General features: G+C 38.5%; 1 protein-coding gene across 1 annotated transcript in view; it reads left to right on the forward strand.

The window, feature by feature from the left end:
- ANKRD50 (ankyrin repeat domain 50) overlaps positions 1–20,216 on the forward strand; it is a 41,218-nt gene extending 21,002 nt beyond the window's left edge. Inside the window, exons 3-5 of the mRNA XM_042871179.1 lie at positions 3,374–3,603; positions 11,319–14,866; positions 17,112–20,216. Of these exons, the coding sequence (XP_042727113.1) occupies positions 3,374–3,603; positions 11,319–14,863 (3,775 nt within the window). The 3' untranslated portion in view covers positions 14,864–14,866; positions 17,112–20,216. The remainder of the gene's footprint in view (positions 1–3,373; positions 3,604–11,318; positions 14,867–17,111) is intronic.
- Positions 20,217–21,869: the final 1,653 nt, after the last annotated feature.

Raw genomic sequence — 21,869 nt, forward strand, 5'->3', positions numbered from 1 at the left:
TGGATTTCTGTTCCTTCTTGTTTTCTCCTGCTACTTTGTCTAGGAGGTGAGTTTTATACTATTTTTCTGTGTGCTTGCCAGTAGTGAGCACTAGAAGCTGGCTAGAGGAAAGGGACCCTTTTGAGGGATAAGCTTTATTTGTGCTCTAACAGATGTCAGAGAATTTAAGTGGGGATGTAACTCTGACTTTCCTGTACACCAGAATCGTCACATTAAGGGCGTTTATAACAAAGTAGGCTTTATCACCCTTCTGCTTCTAGAACTGCTCATTCATTGTTACATGGCATGTTTGCTTTTTTTTTTTTTAACAAGTATGTGCATTCCACTGTGACTTTTGGTCTTTGTGGACACTGCTGCTATCCCTCTACTTTCTTCTGTTGTGTTTCAGCATTTTTGTGGATCCAATCTAAAAATCTCAGGGATAATCATTTGCAGAACTTCAGCCTTGCTGTTATATATCTCTTCCATATGTGGAAAATCATATTTGCATGGGTTCAGTCAACTCGGTAGCAGTCTGAAGAATTTTGTGGGAGGGTTCATTGTTCTAAGGACTCTCTATTTGCTTGAGAGCATACACAACATAGCTCTGCATAAATAAGTCATTACATTACATTCCTGTTTAGCAAATTCTATTATTTAAGATACCTAATTGTGCTGCTTTTTCTAAAGATATTGTAATTTACTTAGCAATTTCTATTTCAGAACTATTTTGTAACAGGGAACTGCTATGTAATGAGAACCACTTTTATATCTGTATTGGCTGTAAAAGTACTGAAGATAAGGCTGTTTGCTATTATCCTTTCAGAAGGTAAAGAAAACTCCTCATCTTTTGAAAGGTACACTGCAAATTAAGCAATCTATTACAGTGCCCTGTAGAAGAATCACCATTTACAGAAGTCCATTTGAGACATTTGTTCCATGTTGATTGATGTGATTTCCATATGCAAGAAAGATGTTATGGGAGAGTGGGAATTACTAGGTCTTGAACGTCTGAAAAATTTCCCTATTATATTATCTGGCACTACTCTGAATTCAGAGATAGAAAAGTCTAGACAGAAGTGAGGTTATCAAGTGGTTCCTGTGAGCACTTTCAGAGAAAGCTGTATCAGTGTCTTGTCAGTGCCACACTTTGAGTAATATAGCTGTGAGCTAGAAGATGTCGTCATGTCTCATTGAATATGTTCTTGTATGTGTATGTTTATATACATAGGGGTCTTTTCCCCAATGGAATGGAAGTTATGCTACCACTCAGAAATGAAAGTATTGTGAAGTGGAAGGGATGCCAAGTGGAAAACTAAATCTCTGTTCCTCAAAGCTCCTGCAACCACTGCAGTCTCAGATATGGAAAAATGTGATTTAGTACTTGCGCCACTTATTTTTAATACATTATTCTTTGGACATTTTCTTCCAACCCTGTTTGGAGGCAGGATGAGCTTTTGGTTTGACCTACTGTGGCCAACTATTGCATACTGTAGAATAATTCAGCAGAATAACTTGAGATTCTTTCCCAGATGTACCTGATAGCTTCTCTTGGTATTTCCCCCAGGTAAATACTAACACACGAGAACATTGTCAGATTCACCTAAGGTATTGCATAGGTGTTTTGTGACAGTCACTCAGATTTTAGGTGTGATTTTGCATTAAGATATTATTTATTCACATCTCAAAGCAAAGTAAATAGCTGAGGCTACAACACTGCATTCTGCTGGGGAAAGAGGTGGAAAATGGAAAATGATGCAATTTCAGGCTGCCTCCTTTCATTGTGGGGTTGATATCACTTTGGAAAGTAATTTTAGCCTTATGGCTACACTAATTTCCTGCTGTGTAAGTTAGTAGCTGCTTAACTTCCTAGCTTAGAGAGCAGAGATTCTAGCTGTGCTGCAAGCATCTTCTGAAAGAGGGAGCAGCTTTGGGAAGTAACAAAGAATCCAAAATAGTTTTGCTTTTCTGGAAATGTGAGGGGCCAGAGTTAAGTATTTAAATGCAACTAATACTGAAAGCTTTCAGAACTCATCCTTTCTATTCCTTTGGGAAAATGTCACCAACTGCAATAGATTGCCTAGCTGGCTCTGCTAGATCCTGCTGTTATTGTCAACAGCGCACCACTTTACATTTCTATTTTGCGCTTTTCTCAGGCAGAAAACCAGAAAGCAACATTGTACTAGTGATGCTTGCAAATCGTTTTTGACTCTGGGTGTGTCTTTCCATCAACAGGCAAGATTTGCCGTTGTTCTAATTTGCATGCTTGATAGGTAATAATTAAGTCATCAGCCAAAGTGTTCTGAAGATAAATTTGTTCAGTAAAACAAATGAAAGATTATTATTATTATGGCCTTAAGTCAAAAGTAGTTGTTATGTCTGTGCCATCTGGACACAAGCATAAAGTCTGCAAAAAGAGGGAACTATCATGTGCATGTGTGTATTTATACACTCAGAAAATGAATATATTTCACACCATGCTTAATTTTCTGAGTCTTATTGCTTTAAAGGCAAACATTACTTGTCAAATGTATTTAAAGATCATAGAATGCCCTGGGTTGAAAAGTACCACAATGATCATCTAGTTTCAACCCCCCTGCTACATGCAGGGTCGCCAACCACCAGACCAGGCTGCCACATCCAGCCACGGCCTTGCATGCCTCCAGCAATGGGAGATGGGAAATGTATTCAGTGGAACTTAAGGGCCTAAATGAAACTTGTCCACAAAAAAATAGTGTTGCATCGAAATACTAGAAGGCATGTGGCAGTTACATATAAGCACAGAGTTAGATATCTTTTAACGAGTACTACTAAAAATAATAACTGTTCATGCAAATATGAGACAAACTCTGGATATTAGCTGTGCCAATGCATTTATTCAGCTCCTTGTTCTGAGAATGCAAATAATATTTTTTTCAGTTACGGGGACATGGCAACTCCAATATAAATATAAAGCAGTACCTCACCAGCCTGTTTGCTAAGAAATTAATTTGCATTTTGTTTAAGTGTGGTACAAGTGCAGAAATTCAGATCTTTGTAAAATTTGCTCACTTGGGGTTAAACTTTTGAGCTCTGATACTTCAGATGTCTTTTTACTTAATTTGATATCATGACCAGCTTCTGATAAGCAATAATAACAAGTTTGACAGAAAAAAAAAAAAAGAGTAATGTACTTTTTACATTTTAGGCCAAGTAAATTCTGGCATACTAAACTACGATTTTTCTAAGTATTCTTATGAACATTGAACTATGTTACACTGTTTTAAAGCACTGTTAGAAATATCAAGTTCATTAAAATGTAATTTTGCCTAAGCAAAAATTGCATCACTGCTTATTCAAGCATTTGATATATTGTTCCATTTACAAGATTGAATTTGTTCCTCCTTCCTTGCAGGTGCATTCTGCTTCCTCTTCTGGGAATGAAGCCCCCTCAGCAGAGCCTCTTCTTGCTCGTAGACTCAGTGGATGAGGGCTGCAACATCTCTGAGGGTGAACAGACCTCTACGAGTCTATCTGGAACGATAGCAGAACTGTTAGCTGGCCACTTTGAGTTCTTCCCTCCCTGGTTGCTCCTTCTGTGTTCTGCCCGCAAGCAGAGTAAAGCTGTTACAAAAATGTTTACAGGTAAGTGCAAACCCTGGGAAGCATCATTAACTCTGTCTACAATGAGGAACTGGTATTTACAAAACCCTTGGTGATGGTTGAAAGAACTAATGTGTGCATAGTTCTAAAAAATGATAATGGCAAAAATGGTAATTCTAAAAACCTCACGTTCCAGTTTACCTATCAAAAGCCTGAAGTGGCATTTAGAGGTAAATTATGTCTCTGCAATAGAGCTGTTGGTGGCTTTCAGTTCTCTTTTTGCCTTGCTGCTTCTAAAAAGCTATGAAAACATGTAGGTAATGCGTAAGTACATAAGTATGTTGGCTGTATATGCCCATTCTTCACAACCTCAAAAGATTTTTTTTCATCTCCTATTAAAATTTTTCCCCTTATATTCAGAAAGCAGTGAATAACCTTTGAAGGTGGAACTTGAGAGGGTAATGCTGTCCATGTGGATTCTTAGCGTATACTTTTGGCAAAGGTTACTCGGTAAAGAATTCTTTACAACTTCTTCATCCAGTCTTTACAGTGTCATGAGAACATTTCTTCACTATAATCACATTGTTTCTGGATGTTGTCTGAAATTTAATAAAGGCCAATATCTAGACTGGATTTCAGGCCTATGTATAAAGCCTGTGTGCATTAAGGCAATGATTAGGACAAAAATGTGATTATAGAACATAGACCCATAGGCTTGCTCGTTTCCACTGTGGCAAAAGGTCAATGTGATAATTGCATTCTGGAATGTAGTCCTGTATTAATCAGCAGCAGACATGAACGTTGGTATTTAGGGGTATGTGAGAACTAAAGGAAGCTTTGGAGTAGTTTCATAAGGGCTCTTTTGGATGTTCGTATGGGAATAGTTTCATCAGAGCTTGGCTGATTAGATAGGTTGTCACTGCCAAAAATACTGACAAAACTTTTTTCACAGCAGCTTTATTTCCTTTCCACTGAATCATATAATGTTTCAGACTAGTCCTAAAAAACTGTTGTTGTCTTTTAAGTATGCTTCCAGATGGAATTCTTGACAGCAAAACTCAGCAGAATTAATGGTATGCCTTTAAAATAAATTTAATTTGAAAGACTAAATTTCTCATTTACACAGTGAATGATTTGATGAATAGCATAAAGAGAGTTGGCTTGTGATGTTATATTGCTATCTTCGCTGTGAGAAAAGGTGCAAAAAGAAAAAAAATTATTACCAAAGTAATTGAACTCAAAATGAGATTAAGTTATAGGGCCTACTTGTGGTGAGGGGTGTTGTTGCTGCTGTGGTGGTGGTGGTTGTTTTTTTTTTTTGGTTTTGTTTTGTTTTTCAAATAGCAAACTGTGATGTTACATCCCACGGTACACTACTGGATGATTTTCTTCCTTATAGCCAACATAAGAAGGAAAATTTCAAGTATGTGAGGAGTACGATTGAAGCTTCTGTCAACTTCAGATACATTGGAACTTTGTGTTGTAAAACTTGAAATAATATTAGTTTTCTTTTTTTTTTTTTTTTTTAACCTGCAAAGGATAGGCTGTTGTTAACACTTCTTTTGGGGTACGCTTTTCTTCCCCTTTGCACAATGTGGATGTTTACTTTTAGCCAAGTAAATTTCTTTTTAAAGTTATTTATTTGATGAATATGCAGAATTCAAGATTGATGAGAAGCGTTTTTTTGCACTCGTGGCTGAAGAGATGATGTGTACAATAATGTGCAGTGTACTCTGGAACACCATTATACTGAATTTCTAATGCTTTCTTATTTCTCAGCAAATGGTCACAAGTGTAACATCATAATCACTGCACGTCTTCAAATGTGTTTCTTCCATTTGGAACAAAGAAATTGGTTTTATGCTTAGTAAGATAGGCTGGAATATTTTTAGCATTACTTTAGGAAAACAAGTCCATCTGTAGGCTTTTGTGCTAAAAGTTTTAGAATAAGATGTGATGTATGTACTAGCCGGTATTTATTTAATAATTTGTTTTTTATTGGCTTTCACTTAAAATTTTGATGTGTGAAATCTTCCAGAAATGTGCTGAAATAAGAGCTAAACCCATTAGTCAGCATGTGGTGTGAGTGATTGGGAGCAGGGTTGCTGCAGTAGTGTGGCCTTGACAATGTTCTTTTTTGGGTGTTGAATACGGACAAGTTCTGCATGCATCTCTCCAGCCAAAAATAGTCACGGACATGGAAGAAAGAGTGCAGCCTTTCTCATCTACTGTCATCTTGCTGCTGCCAGCGGTGAATCCATCATCCCCACTACCAGATACCAAGCAAAGGAACAGATTTATTCTAGTCCATTTCTTTCCTTTTGCAGGTGACTTATTTATGCAAGCTGAATAGCTGTGCTTGCATCTGTTGCAGCCCCGTGTTCAAGGGTGTATTGAGAGTTTCTGTAGTAGCACAGAGCACTACAAATTTTTTTCCTCTCATACCAGATTCTAAGTTTTCAATAATTTAAAATAAAATGTTTTTTACCTCTTGTGGTTGCAAAGACAACCTCAAAAATATGAACCAAATGTAAATTGATGCCTGCATGAGTCTGCGGTCACCCTCCACAATGAGCAAAAGCCAGCCAGCTGGGGAGAAAAGGAAGAGAACAGATAATACATGTCCTCCTGCCTCCTCTTGTATGCACTTCACCAACTGTCACATCACGCCTATTTACTTTTCTTACAGACATCTGTTTTGAAGGTTGCTGTTCTTTTTTTTTGTGTCCGTGTTATCTTGATAGTCCTCTGCGACATCATTTACTCACACGTGTGAGCAGTCAGGCAGCTGCATTAAGCACAGTCTTTCCAACCTTTTCATTATTTGTTAGAAGAAATTTTATTTTTCTAAATAACTTCAGAAAACTTTTGTAAGTTGCATAGGCATGCAACTTGTTTAGGTTTTATGTTTCAGCTAACTAGCAAATAGAAATGTTTCCTCCAAAATGAGGTTAAATATTAAAAGCGTATCAGTTATTCTTGCAAAACTAAATTCTAAATTCTTTTTCTAAGTTCTATCATAAAAGTTAAAGATATTAGGCATTTTAAATTCTGGAAATTTTACTTAGGTAAACTAGAGTAAAAATGAGGTATTTCCTCATTTGATAGCATAAAGGCAAACAGAATTGCATATGTACAAGTGCTCTATTAATTGGTCTGAAGAGGCATTTTAATAGTCACTTATTTGTTTCATGAATGTCGCTCAAAAGAAGAAATTGTCTTTTGCATCTGGCTTGGTTATACCACTCAATTAAGCACTGCCGTTCTTGATCACAATAGTTCCTTTTCACACCTAAGACGTGCGTGCACCAGAGTTGTGCAGCCCAGGTGAATGGCATGTCTTAGGGAGCTGTAGTTAGTATAAAGTTAGATACTAGAAACTAGAATAAAAAGAATGAAAAATGGACATGCAGGCATTCACTGCAGCTTCAGGGCAGCTTATACTCCATTCACCCACTTATCCACAGGCAGAAGCAGACCGTTTGTCCTTTTTCACTCTTGCATTTGCCTATCATTCAGTTCTAAGTGCACAGATATTAAGATATTCATCCAGATTTACTCCGAATTAACAATCTTGAGAGCATCAGTCTTTCTGTGATGTTTTTAGTTTGCCAGCTCTGGTTGGAATAAATATAGAGGATTGTTCTTTTAGCCTTTCTTAAAATTAAATAATGAGCAAAAATGTGAAAAGCTAAGAAAAATGTACTAAAACAACAACTCGGTTTCTGCACCAGAAAATACAAGCTGCTTGGTTAGTTGTATTGCTTGCCAAATTTGGAACTGCACCTTTTTTTTCAGCCTTCCCATTCCAGAGAATAAATAGCACGAGACTGCTTTAGGAGAGATTGCTTTAAATAAAGAAAATCTTAAGTTTCACCATGCTTTAGAATTTATGTAGGCAGTTTCACATACTTTAAAGTCTTTGTAGGAGTTTGAATTTTGACAATAAAAGGTTATTTAGATACATTTAAATATGCTTATGTAGTTGTACATTTTACTTCAATGTTATTAAAGCTGTGAAATAATTTGTTGTTGTTGTGGCCATGTCTACTTAAGATTTCCTCTCTTCTTACTCTTTGGATTACCACTTCAAGAATGTGATGCTAGGGATTTTATTATTTCGTAAAAAAAGGTTTCATGTAAATTTTCTATACAGCAAAGTGGACCAATGACAGCAGCAGGATTCAGCGCCAAGGCTGGTCCTGTGTCTCTTAGTGTCTGTGATGGATATGATATAATTTGTAATGGACTGTACACTGCAAATACACTACAGACTAAGCATGCTGCTTCAGTTTTCAAGTGCTTTTTACTTTTCTGGATATGTTATTCTTTTTGAGTGGGTGTGCGTAAATGGCCGTAGAAATACCTAACTTAATATATGTTTAGATCACCAGTGTAAATCAATAATGTCAAAACATTGCCATGTTTTTAATCATTTAGGTTATTTCAAAGTTATCAGTTTAGTTAAAATGGGGTATATCAAAGTACTTAAACCTTCAGGGCAATTAGATGTATTTAATTAAAGATACAGAAATTGAAAGAGATTTACAATTATTTAGTGGAACCTGGTTGCTAATAGTTTATTTTTTTATTGTTAAAGTTTGAAAAGGTTGATATAGTGCAAAAGTATTTATATAGCCTAGATACTTTTTTTCCCTTTAAATGACCACAGACCTTGCCAAGAAACACATTTGGAACTGATTTGTTTACAGAAGTGCCAGGAATTTAATAAATCAGGAAGACCCATACTGGAGCACCCATTGGGTTGAAAGTGATGTGTTGGAAGAAAAATCTTAACAATGCAAAAGGCAGTGTCATGGGACTGCGAGTTCTGTCTGCTATGCTGCTGTTCTGCTGAGCTGAAGTAGTTCATGGGAATGCATCTGAAACAAATGAGCTTTCTCCTAGTGTTTTGATGCTTCTTGTCCTTGAAAATAAATTATTGTGGTTGGTAGGGTGGGAAAGCAAGTTTGCATAATCTTTGTTCGGAAATGTAAAATGACTTATTTAGACAAAAGCTTCAAAAAAAAAAAAAAAAAAAAACCCACAGTTTTATTTTGCTCCTTCACAAGAAGAATATCAGGGTTTTGTATTTTTTAAATATCTTCTATCTGTAAAACTTCTCTTTGGATTACTTACTGTACTATGGCATGGTACAGTGGTTTAGTATAACAGTCTACTTCTGTTCAAAAGGCTGTTACAAAAGAAGTGTATTAATCCCAGCCCTTAAGGAACGTACTGTCCTTGGGACATGTGAAGGCTGGGAGATGAGGGGTGTGAGGAACAGTCATTAGCCAGCCCTGAGCACTGGCTGATGTATCTGCATTGCTGTCCAATGGGTCTGTCAGAGGCTTTCTGGCATGGCTGAAATGATATCAGCTGCTCTACAAATTGCAAAAGCAGCAGTTATTTAAAAAATAAAAGTAATTTAGGTGCGTATGTATTGGAAGGAAAGACTTGGGCATGGGATGGCTGTGAGAGATGGGGATCTGGTGTGAGGAGTCCTAGGGCTAAATACACTGGGAAGAACTTTGCAGAGCTCTATGCCTGCTTTTCTTCAGGTGTAGATCTGACTATCAGGAATGTTTACTTGTCTCATATGAGAGAGGTGTAAGAAACTAGCAGGTGAGTGAATGACAGTGGCATTTGCACTGAATTGAGCAAATCTGAGCTGTTCCCTTAGCGTGACATGGGCTAATCTAAGTGATGCTTGTCTGAGGGCAGCCTGCACATAGGTATGGCTGTGAATGCATACATCAAGCATTGTTCTCTTTTTAACTTCACTGTTTGCTTTTCTGTCTTCTGAATGCTCATAGTCTGGGAGCTCAAAAAGAAGTCTTGGCACCTGCAAAATTGGAGGGCACCAGCTATCCTTACTCAGCAACATCTCTTGGCTTATGTGAATTGGCTTGTGTGAATTATGGGCTCTGCAGAATTGCGCACAGAATATTTTAATGAAATGCACAGTCAATCAGTGAATTATGCTGTGCTGTGTGGGTCAAGTTAGTACATTGCTCAAAGTTGTGGTGACAAATTGCAGTGGATAAAGATAGTTCTGTATTTTGGAAAGCCAGAAAAAAAGGAAATGCACCTGTAGAACGGTGAGATCCTCCCAGATCTTGTTTTCTACCTTCTTGACATTAAATGCAAATACCTACAAGTAGAAAGTCTTATTGTTCTTCTAACATGAAAAATAACTGCGCCAAAAATATTCTGTCTGCTGATTTTATTTTGAGAAGCATACTTTTAAATGCTCTATTGATTTAGTCTGGTCAGATTTGTCATGCTACCATAATTAATAAAGGAAAAAGAAATATATATTTTTAGTAATATCGCTCTAAACTATTAGCAGAAGTTGTTGAATATCCTGTTCAGAATCTCTGCTGAAGACATTTGGGAACAAAAAACAAAGCTCAGTTATTGGAGCAAACTTCCAGACTGAGCAGTTTGATCCACAGAATGTTCAAATATAATAAAAACAGAGAACTGAAAATGACATTCTTCAGGGTGTCACTTCCAATTATTTGTTCCATGAAGCTAAGGCCAAGATCGCATTGACTGGGCTGCACTATGGTTTCTTTTCCTTCAGGATAATTTGGGGATTTGTAACTGCTTTGGTTTGCAAAGCAAAGCTTTTTTGGACTAGATGAGCTGACTCTAAAGAAACTTTATGCAAACTGCTATGCTAGAGGAAGAGATGAGAGCTTGTCCTTGGAGAAGCGAGGTGCAATTCTGGCCTAAAATAGTTACAAACCTGGTCATTCCAGACACTATGACTGCATCCTCTGCAGTTTTCCTCTAGCTTCCAGAAAAGCAGCATTCAAATAACATAATATTTCATTAAACATAGAAAGTAGGTCTCCATCGAACTCCAATGTTTTAAATTATATAGCTGTGTATAACATGGCACAGTAACATCGTTCGTAAATACCATTCCTGCTTGGTCTCAAGAGCTTGTACTTTGTGAGTTGTGGGAGTGTGTATGCAGGGAGGAGATGTACACAGCATACACAGATGAAATAATTTCCCTTTTTCCTCTTAGAAGTAAACAGGCTGAAAGAACAATGGGACCGTATGAATCTCAGAAAAACTGTTTCCTTAATGCAGTGTGCCAGCTGTCAGAGAACTGGGCTGTTTATCTAAAAATCAGCCCTTATTTGAAAAGATATGTACTAGTCATAACACACAGATATATAGGTATTTTAAAGTAGTTTTGAGTGTGTCTCTCTCTCCTAGATCATAAGAGTTTTGGAAAGAAGCAAAGGTAATCATGTTAAAGTGATTTATGTTCATTTCTTCATGAATGTGTACCACACGTGGATAATATCTTCTGTAATTATATTAACATAATGATTGTCTTAATCTCAGTAGCTGAAAATTATTTGGAATTCCACTGTTGACCATGTTGGGTAAATGATTATTCCGTAATAATATAGTAAGATTTACTAATCTTAAGTTGCAGTTTTGATTTTACTTTATACTTTATTTTTGGTCTTACTTAGGTGTTCAGTATTATCCATGGCAGACACAAAGTGTCTGACTCAAGTTTTTTTTTTTTTTTTTTAAATGTTCTTGTTTATTACTGTGTATTTTGCATTATAGCAGATTATGATTAAAAAATGTGTTTGTTTTGTATCAAAGTGTTCTGCCGTTATTAATAATGATTTACGTTCAGTATGTTTGCATACAAAATATAAGTGGGTGTTTCCTACCTCAAAATGTGTCTTTTTGCTAATGACTTTCTTCTCTTCCAATAGGTTTTAGAAAAATAAGTCTAGATGATCTGCGGAAGGCATACATTGTGAAGGACGTGCAGCAATATATTCTGCATCGTTTGGATCAGGAGGAAGCACTGAGACAACATCTAACAAAAGAAACTGCCGAAATGCTGAATCAGCTTCACATCAAAAGCAGCGGCTGCTTTTTGTATCTGGAACGTGTCCTAGATGGAGTCGTGGAGAATTTTATTATGTTACGAGAGATCCGTGACATTCCGGGAACATTGAACGGCCTATACCTTTGGCTCTGCCAGAGACTTTTCGTGAGAAAACAATTTGCAAAGGTGCAGCCTATTCTTAATGTGATTCTTGCAGCCTGTAGGCCGCTAACCACGACGGAGCTGTATCATGCGGTGTGGACCAAAAACATGACATTGACTATGGAAGACTTTCAGCGCAAATTGGATGTCCTGTCCAAAGTTCTTATTGATGGACTTGGGAATACAAAAATATTGTTTCATTATAGTTTTGCTGAATGGTTGTTGGATGTGAAGCACTGCACGCAGAAATACCTGTGTAATGCAGCTGAGGGGCACAGAATGCTAGCCATGAGCTACACCTGCCGAGCAAAGGATTTAACACCATTGGAAGCTCAAGAATTTGCATTGCATTTAATTAATTCCAATTTACAGTTAGAGACTTCTGAGCTGGCCTTGTGGATGATATGGAATGGCACACCTGTCAAAGAATCCCTGTCAACCTTAATTCCCAAAGAACAGGAAGTGTTACAGCTCCTAGTGAAAGCTGGTGCTCATGTCAACAGTGAGGATGACCGTACATCCTGCATTGTGAGGCAGGCTCTGGAAAGAGAGGACTCCATCCGTACTTTGCTGGACAATGGGGCATCAGTCAACCAGTGTGACTCAAACGGGAGAACGCTCCTGGCCAACGCTGCCTACAGCGGCAACCTCGATGTGGTTAATTTGCTGGTTTCCAGAGGAGCAGATTTAGAGGTAGAAGACACTCATGGTCAAACAGCACTTACCTTAGCTGCACGGCAGGGGCACACCAAAGTGGTGAATTGCTTGATAGGGTGCGGGGCCAATGTAAATCACACGGATCATGATGGCTGGACAGCATTGAGATCCGCAGCATGGGGTGGGCACACTGAGGTAGTTTCTGCTCTCCTTTATGCCGGAGTCAAAGTGGACTGTGCAGATGCTGACAGCCGAACTGCATTGAGAGCAGCAGCCTGGGGAGGACATGAAGATATTGTGCTGAATCTGCTTCAGCATGGGGCTGAAGTGAATAAGGCTGATAATGAAGGCAGAACAGCATTAATCGCAGCAGCATATATGGGGCACAAAGAGATTGTGGAGCACCTGCTGGACCATGGTGCAGAGGTGAACCACGAGGATGTGGATGGAAGGACGGCACTGTCAGTTGCTGCACTTTGTGTTCCAGCCAGCAAAGGGCACGCGTCAGTGGTAAGCCTTCTCATTGACCGAGGTGCTGAAGTTGACCACTGCGATAAGGATGGCATGACGCCGCTGCTGGTGGCTGCTTACGAAGGACATGTGGACGTTGTTGACCTGCTCCTGGAGGGAGGAGCAGATGTGGATCACACAGATAACAATGGTCGTACACCGCTCCTGGCTGCAGCCTCCATGGGCCATGCCTCGGTTGTAAATACTCTCTTATTTTGGGGTGCAGCTGTTGATAGCATTGATAGTGAAGGGAGAACAGTTTTGAGCATAGCCTCGGCACAAGGCAATGTTGAAGTAGTACGGACTCTGCTGGACAGGGGGCTGGATGAAAATCACAGGGATGATGCAGGCTGGACACCTTTGCATATGGCAGCTTTTGAAGGTCACAGGTTGATATGTGAAGCTCTTATAGAACAAGGTGCTAGAACAAATGAGATTGATAACGATGGACGTATACCTTTCATATTAGCTGCACAAGAAGGTCACTATGATTGTGTGCAGATATTGCTGGAAAATAAATCCAACATTGATCAGAGAGGCTATGATGGGAGAAATGCTCTCCGTGTTGCTGCTTTAGAAGGTCACAGAGAGATAGTTGAACTACTGCTCAGCCATGGAGCAGATGTAAACTATAAAGATGCTGATGGCCGGCCAACACTCTATATTTTAGCATTAGAAAACCAGCTTACAATGGCTGAGTATTTTTTAGAAAATGGTGCAAATGTAGAAGCTAGTGATGCTGAAGGAAGAACAGCACTCCATGTTTCCTGCTGGCAGGGCCACTTGGAGATGGTACAGGTGCTGATAACATACCATGCTGATGTGAACGCTGCAGATAATGAGAAGAGGTCTGCTTTGCAGTCTGCTGCATGGCAAGGTCACATGAAGGTAGTGCAGCTTCTCATTGAGCATGGAGCTCTGGTTGATCATACATGTAACCAAGGTGCTACTGGACTCTGCATCGCAGCCCAAGAAGGGCACATTGATGTTGTCCAGATATTACTTGAGCATGGTGCTGATCCAAATCACGCCGATCAGTTTGGGCGCACTGCAATGCGTGTTGCAGCTAAAAATGGGCACACTCAGATTATTAAATTACTGGAAAAATATGGTGCATCTACTCTGAATGGCTGCACTCCGTCTCCAGTCCACACAATGGAGCAAAAACCCTTACAGTCAGTCTCCTCTAAAATGCAGTCCTTAACAATGAAGTCAAATAGTTCAGGGAGTACTGGTGGAGATATGCAGCCTAGCATGCGGGGCTTATCTAATGGGCCTGCTCATGCCTTCAGTTCTCCTTCAGAGTCGCCCGATTCTACGGTTGACCGTCAGAAGTCATCTTTATCAAATAATTCCCTGAAAAGTTCCAAAAACTCTTCTCTCCGTACCACGTCGTCGACAGCAACTGCTCAGACTGTGCCCATTGATAGTTTCCACAGCCTCTCCTTTACGGAACAAATACAGCAGCATTCCCTGCCACGCAGCAGAAGCAGGCAATCTATTGTTTCTCCTTCTTCCACAACCCACTCCCTAAGTCAAAATCATAATTCTCCAAGTAGTGAATTTGAATGGAGCCAAGTGAAACCTAGTTTGAAATCAACAAAAGCTAACAAGGGGGGGAAAACAGATAATTCCAGCAAGTCTGGATCAGCTGGGAAAAAAATCAAACAAAATATTTCCTCCCAACCAAAAGTGTTAGAGTATGAAATGACTCAGTTTGATAAAAGAGTACCTATTGCCAAATCTGGGACAAGCGTGCCACTCAAATCCATGCCACCAGACCCACAGTGCAAAATCTTGGTGCCACCAGCTCAGCAAGAGGTCGGTCGATCTCAGCAGCAGTTCCTAATTCACCAACAGAGTGGAGAACAGAAGAAGAGGAATGGAATCATGACAAATCCCAATTATCATCTTCAAAGCAATCAGGTTTTTCTTGGTAGGGTTTCTGTCCCACGAACAGTGCAGGATCGGGGGCATCAGGAGGTGCTGGAAGGCTACCCTTCTGCAGAGACAGAACTCAGCCTTAAGCAAGCCTTAAAACTGCAGATTGAAGGTGGTGACCCAAGCTTCAACTACAAGAAAGAAACACCATTATAAAAGGTAATCAGTCCATTCACAAAGGAGTAAAATGTGTATTTCGTCACATGTGTTTTAAATAAGCTGAAAATGCACTTCATTTTAGCTTAACATTGTAATTGTTTTCTTAATGAAGTATCTGTTTTGCTGTAATTTAAAGCACCAACTTTGGAAGGATTGGTTCAGGGCTATATTTTCTGTTCAGTAGTGATTGCTCAAATCTTGCCCCGCTGTTCTTGATATGCAACAGAACAAAATGCAAAGTTTCAAGTAGCATAAATCCGGAATTCTCCAAGGTAAGAATAGCTGGGAGTCTTAATGTGTGGTATTTTCAGGTATAGTCATTATTTCGTGTAGTTCCACCTATATTGAGTAACTATTAATATTTGTAAAGATGCTTTTCAGGAAGCTTGTAAAGGTTCTCACAAGTTACAAGCATTATGCTTCTGTGAATTTGGATTTGGAATGGGAAATCTCAGATGTATCTACAAATTTGCATAGTACCATAAGGCTTTAAATTTATATTTCTGTTACCGCAAAGTAATCTCCTATGAAAGAGATGACGTTCCTGATAGCAAAATGAGAGTCTCTCTTATTATCAATTTCCTCGCCATTCTGTAGTATGAGCTGAAAATCAGCAGAGTTCACTTTGGTTTTTCGCTCTCTCTTTTACTGAATTATATGCTGAGAAAGAAGTGTTGTGTACCATTTTCAAACATAAGTTGTCAGCAAGTCAGCAAAAACTGGGCTATTTTTCTGCCTTATCCTGATGAAGTTTGTTTATCTCAGCGTATTTGGATTATTCATAATTAATATGCACTATTTGAATTTCAAACAAGCAGCATCTTTATGAAATGTATGCAGCTCTCTTTGCTTATTTGCTTATTTTGAAAACAGTTTTTTTGTTTGTGTAAATGCTGCCATTTTTCCAGACCAGACAGCTGCTACTTAGAACCAGAATGTTCTTGGTAGCCAACTCTGTTCTGCTGCTGGTCATTGAAGGCTACATTTTTATAAGTCATTTGCAGATGGTGCAGAATCCACAGATGGGAGATTTTGAGTTGTGGAAAAATGTATTGGCAGGTTTTTTGGTTTGGGTTGGGTTTTTTTTTCCCCAAAAAAGTATCTGGTGAATAGAATTCACTTTAATGGAACTCATCTCTCTAGATGTACCAGCAGTCTCTTGTGAACTGCAGAGTGCTGGACTGTGAGGCTGGTATCTTGGTTAAATGAAAATATTTGAAACAATGCAGTGTTTCAAGAAGGTATATACTGCAGTCTAACATGCAAATGCTAGTGTTGTTTTCCAAAAGGTCAGATGAACTGTGAAGCAGAAAATAGCAAAGAGGCAGAACTATGGAAGCAGAGAGAGGAGTAAGCAAGAGGAGACAGGCCCTGGATATTAGGAAAAGTAAAAAGAACTTCAGATTCATGCAGTTCTACATCATGTCTAAACCAGCATTTAAATGTGTCATTTTTCCCCCTTCTACATACCTGCACCTGATACTCAGTGCAGGCACTCATGTGGACATACTCTTTATACTTCTGACCTAAGATGTATTGATTTGACCTGACCTGTCATCAAAATACTAGTTTTGATGCATTTTTCCTCTCTAGATTTTACAACAGAAAGCGTGGGGAGTTTTTAACACTCTATATACAATTCTACAACTCAAGCTGGGCTTTTTTTTTTTTTTTTTTTTTTCAGTAGCAAATAGTACTTCTTTAAAAAGGCCAGTTTTCCTGCATGAAGCACTTGTTTCTGCAAGAAACAGGTGATATAATGGATAACTGAATTGTTTCTTTTGCTTTTTTTCTAATGATTTCACATAATTTTAAATCTAGAAGTGTAAAACAATTGTATGCATTATGGATTGCTTGGTGCAGGCTGTAATTTACCTCCTCTTTTGCCCAGTCTTGAGCAAAAAGGCAGTTATTTCCTTGACCCCTGAGTATGTTAGTCACCTGTGCAGAATCACATCAGCAATATTCTGCCAGAGCACCTTGAGAAACAGCTTTCCTTCCCCTGTTGTTGCCTCTAAGCTGTATTCAGAAGCTTTCTTGCTGCAGGGACCTTGTTGCTGCTTTGGATGTCTGCAAGCACAGGAAATCCGTCATGTGATTTGAGTTAGTCAGGAAATGCTTTCCGTCATTGGCATGCTGTTGTGTGCTTTTAACTCTAATTAGAAGTTACACAGCTGTCTTGCTGACAGCACTGCATGTATTATGGAATATTTCAAAACTTGGTGTGTTTGTTTTATACTTCTAGGTCAGTTTCATGATGCCGTGAACAGAAGCGCTTCTGCTCCAAGTGATTTGTCAGCGGGCTGGGATGGAAGCAAACAGTTCTTGTTTAGTCCACCTAAAAAACTCAAGAATGTGAATACTACAGTACAGTTACCTTAATTACTGTAACGTGCCTACATTTTCGGGCTGCCTTCCACCATATTACCCTCTGTGCTTCAAAAGTTTATTTTGTGTACTTCATATTTAATACACAGAATGAGCACTTTTTTTTTTTTTAATTGCAGAAAGATACATGCGATATTTCCCTGAAAACAGCTGAAAATAGTAAGAACGAGGAATTGTGATTTCCTCTTCCAGAATGCTTGGCAAAGGTGCTTGTGCCAGAGTGAACTGTATATGAGAAGGCCATGCTTTCTGTATTTATTTTCCTGTGGCTAAAGGAAAGAAATGCAAACGCTTTGTCACATTTGCATTGATGTAGTGTATGGTCAGTCTTTTCTGTGTGCTTCAAAAAGTTCTCTCGAGAAATACAAACCTTGTAGTGGGATTTTATAAATGCTGTACTTGTATGTTCTGTCTATGTAATAGCTGGTCAGTGGTAGCAAAGGAGTTGGACTGCAGCCCTCTGCAGTGTCCTTGGGATTTTCGAGAAACAAAATCCAGTGTCTGGTACTACAGCACCAAATCTGGATGGCAGACTGTGACCACTGAAAGTGATAGGTGAATTTGGTCTTGGACTCCTGGTCTTCAATAGCCTCAGTTATTGTTACAATAATGAGGTAACTGAATATGGGTATTTCTTAGGTGCTAAAGTAAAAGGTCTGATCCTGCTTTCCTGTATGTCTTTATACATTAGAAACAGCTCTTTATTTTTCCAAGGTAAAGGACTGCATTGAAAATGTCAATAAAACCAATGTGGAAAACACAGAAGCTTTGTTAGGCTGAAAGAATACACAATGAGAGTATAAAGGAGAAAGAAAAGGTTAGGAATACCGTTGTCTGTGGACTAGAAAGATTACTGAGTTATCCCTGTCCTGAGACAGTAACTCTTTAAAGCACAAACTTGTATGAATGTGGTTACTGCTTCTGATGGATTAGGTAGAGACAGTGTGCTTCTCTGGACACAGAGCATGGTTAATCAGCAGCGTGCCTAGTCCCTCTACAAGTAATGGAGACCTGGTTCATTGCTCTCACAGCTGAAAAGCATTACAAATATAAGGGAGAGCAAAGTCAAGAAGACGGTCGTCGTGAAAGCAAACACTTTGAATTTTTCCCTTGAATGTGTGTATCTTACTTGCACAGCTCTGAGTGATAGAGTGAAACAAGTGATTATTTTCTCCTAAAAATGTAATCTATATTCTGCTATTCACCTTGACATGGTCCTGCTCTTTAGAAAATAAGCCTATTTTTGTAAGTCAGTATTTCTTCTAAAGGCTTGAGATTTGTCTTTTTCATACTCTGATTCTGATCATTCCACAAAGAAGATGGTACAAACCTGGCGTTATTTTTTCATAGAGGATTAATTAGATGTGTGGCTATTGTTGAACTTTGCTCAGTGGCCCTTGATGTATATGTAGTGCATATATGTAGTGCATATTATGAAGCACTAAAGGTCATTGTGTTTTGTTATCATAATTAACATTTCCATGTCAGTTCTCATGTCAGAACATTTTCCGAAGTTTTTTGTGGGTTGTTTTTGTTGCTTTTGGTTTTTTATATCTTGCACCTCCATTATTCGCTTGTTACTAAATGTAAAAAAAAACTCTTTTATAGTCAGGCATTCAGTGCATAGTAAGATTAAATGTTGAAAGTTGACACACAGCAATATTGATTATTCTGTATGTTTCAGGCATTAAATCTCTTGTCCCTGTGGGACAATTATAACATAAACATAACAGGAGTCTTGGAAAAAAAAACTTGAGAGAGTTAGTGGCTCAGTAAAGGGAGAGTACCAAAATGTTCTCAACAATTGTTCTGAACCTCAAGTACAGTGCATTTGCAATGCTGTCAAGAATAAAACTTTTTTTGGTTGTTAGGTGTATGTTTTGTTCTGTAGAAAGGGATCCCGGAATGCTGTCATTTTTCTACTGACCTTGGCTGTCATTGGGATTATATTTATTTAATTTTATTGTGTTATTAATTGCACCTTGTGGACAGAGGACATAAAAATGTGGTCAGTTTCACAAGGGGCCACCATTTATAGATAGCCTGATGGTTTTTGTGTGAATAATATTTACATTTGAAACAGCTGTTGAAGAAATCCTGTATCCAAATCAGCAGAAAGCAGACCTCTTGAAAATGTTTTTAGAAAGAAAATAACGGTTCTTACAGATTTTGAACATTAGCTTTGGAACAGAGCATGAATTGCTTTAAAGCATCTACTTTCTCAGAAGGTCTGTGTAATTCCACATTGCTGTTGTGTGTGAGTTTTTTAATCTTATTGCTTGTGAGGTTTCTGCGTCCAAAGGCAAGTTGCTGTTCCCCCGTTGTTCTCTCTGTTCTGCTCTGCTCCTTTATATCTGTACAGTCCGGCAGAGGTGAGTGGAGTTGCATAGCTGTGACTCAGCACGTTTTCTTCTGACAGTGTGACGGTCCTCCCAACCCCCCAAAAAAACAAAAAACAAACGAATAAAACATGAATCCTCTTTCTCTTCGTCACATTTCACTGCTCCCTCCAAGGTCATCTCCACAAAACATCTGAAACTCCTAGTGGTGGGAAAGCTAGGGAAAAGACTGTTTTGTGGACAGTGATGTCAATACTGCATGCATGTGGAAAAACTCTTCAAAAGAGAAATTTATTAAGAAGTATAGAGGCACAATGATGCATTTTTGTCCTCTCTGTGATCAGTATTGAAAACATTACCATTTATTTAAAAATAAAAAGGTATTTTCCCTCCTCAGTTACTCTGCTATGCAAACGTCTGTTATACTTAATATTCCCCATCTGAACTCCTCAGTTAACTTGGTTTGCAGATAGACTTTTTCCTGGAGTGGGTTGTAAATAGCCTTTAATGTACATTGAACGAATTTCACATTGTAAAATTTTTATTTTATTCCTTGTATTATATTAAGTGAAAATCCCTGTGTATATGAAAGTGCATAATAAATATATTTGCTTTTCAGCAGACATCTAACTGTTTTAATTTTACTACCTCATTTCCTGGGATATCTCAAGAAAAGGCTATTAAACTTGATTAACATTTGTGTGGTACTTAGTAAAACACAATGTATGCGTCAGGCTGTCTGGACTAGCAGGACTCAGAGACCAAGATTAGTTCCTACAGCCCTGCTTATCACCCTACTGACCTTTCTCTTTTCCCCATTAAAAGCGAGTCAACATTTGCAGCAATTCTTTTGGTTAAAATGACAACTTATGCCAGCTGTAGCAGAAGGGCCAATAAATTAACTATTTCATTTGCTCTTAGTTCTTTACCACCTCAAATGATATTTATTAATCATCTGTTTGTTCAGCGTCTGTCTGTAGTACTGTCACTTTTAGCAAAAACTTGCAGGATTTCTGCCAGCACCATCTTTTCTTGAACTTGTAACTAAGAAGTAGTAGAAATACTTGGAGAAGGGAGAGATTTTCCACTCACTGCTGTAATCTCATTTACCCATCTTACTTCAGATCATATACTGATGGTGATCTCTCTGCAGAGTTTGGAGTGTGGAGTAAGAGTCTGCCTGTACTTTCTGAGGGAACGGTTCAGGTTTATCTCCACACATGCTGGTTCGAACTGACTGTAGCTGCTGCCGCTCACCAGCAGCAGACTGGTTTGTAAGATTAGGAGAGTGACATGAAAATGTCGGTGACTGCTCACTTATTTTCTGTATTGTATTTTTGTGGTTTCCCACTGTATCTATTGACACACTTCTGTTAAGTTCTTTATGTCTGAAATGGCAAAGTATGAGATGCATTTGTTCAGTGGCTGTTTTTCGCAGAGGCAGAGACAAATATGTACTATATTATGTTTCAGAGACATTTTCTTCAGATAATCACAGGAATAATATGTAAATGATTATTCAACACCTCTTTTTAATCTCTAATCCTATGAAATATAAGCAGTCAGGCTGAATAATCCTTCAAATCTTCTGTGAGAATCTTTGTAACAGTTTGGCTTGTGTATTATATATATTTTCCAAAAGAAATCTGGGATTAGTTGGCACAGCGAACAAGAGCATGGCTTTGCAGTCAGAGGCCCTGTAGACAGCAATGAGAATTTGGCATTGGTCTAAATCCTGACTATTGTACACTACAAAGAGTCACAGTAGTAGGGCAAGGGACTGAGAAATCTACTTGGCACATCATCTTTTTGAAAAAAGTCTCTGAAGTTATATGGAAATAATACAAACAAATTGACCTTTATGGTGAAAATTTAATTTACTGGTGTCCCAGAAAGACCCTCTGTTTTCACATTTATGCTTAACAGTTACTAAGTTTGTATTAGACCAGCCAAGTTATAGAACTATAGATACAGGCAGATTTTAACCTAGAGAAAGACAACTTCTAACAGTCTCCTGTGATATAATCTTGAGGAATTTGATTTGTGTTCTGAAACCCTTTCACATGGATTAAGAATGCAATAAAGGATCTTGTAGTTCGGGACCTTTATTTCTTCTCTGTCTCATCAATTCATCTTTGACTTTCCAATCTGTTCTGTACTTTCGTTTGGGGGCTTTTTCCCAAAGTCCAGTATTTGTGCAGGGGGTAACAGAGCCACAATAGGTTTCAGCCATTTATAGTGCATACCATTAAAAAACTTGACTTGGCAGTCTCTTA

The sequence above is a fragment of the Lagopus leucura genome, unplaced genomic scaffold (genome assembly GCF_019238085.1).
Source record: "Lagopus leucura isolate 7727_CA_CO unplaced genomic scaffold, USGS_WTPT01 Super-Scaffold_100004, whole genome shotgun sequence".
NCBI classification, from domain to species: domain Eukaryota; kingdom Metazoa; phylum Chordata; class Aves; order Galliformes; family Phasianidae; genus Lagopus; species Lagopus leucura.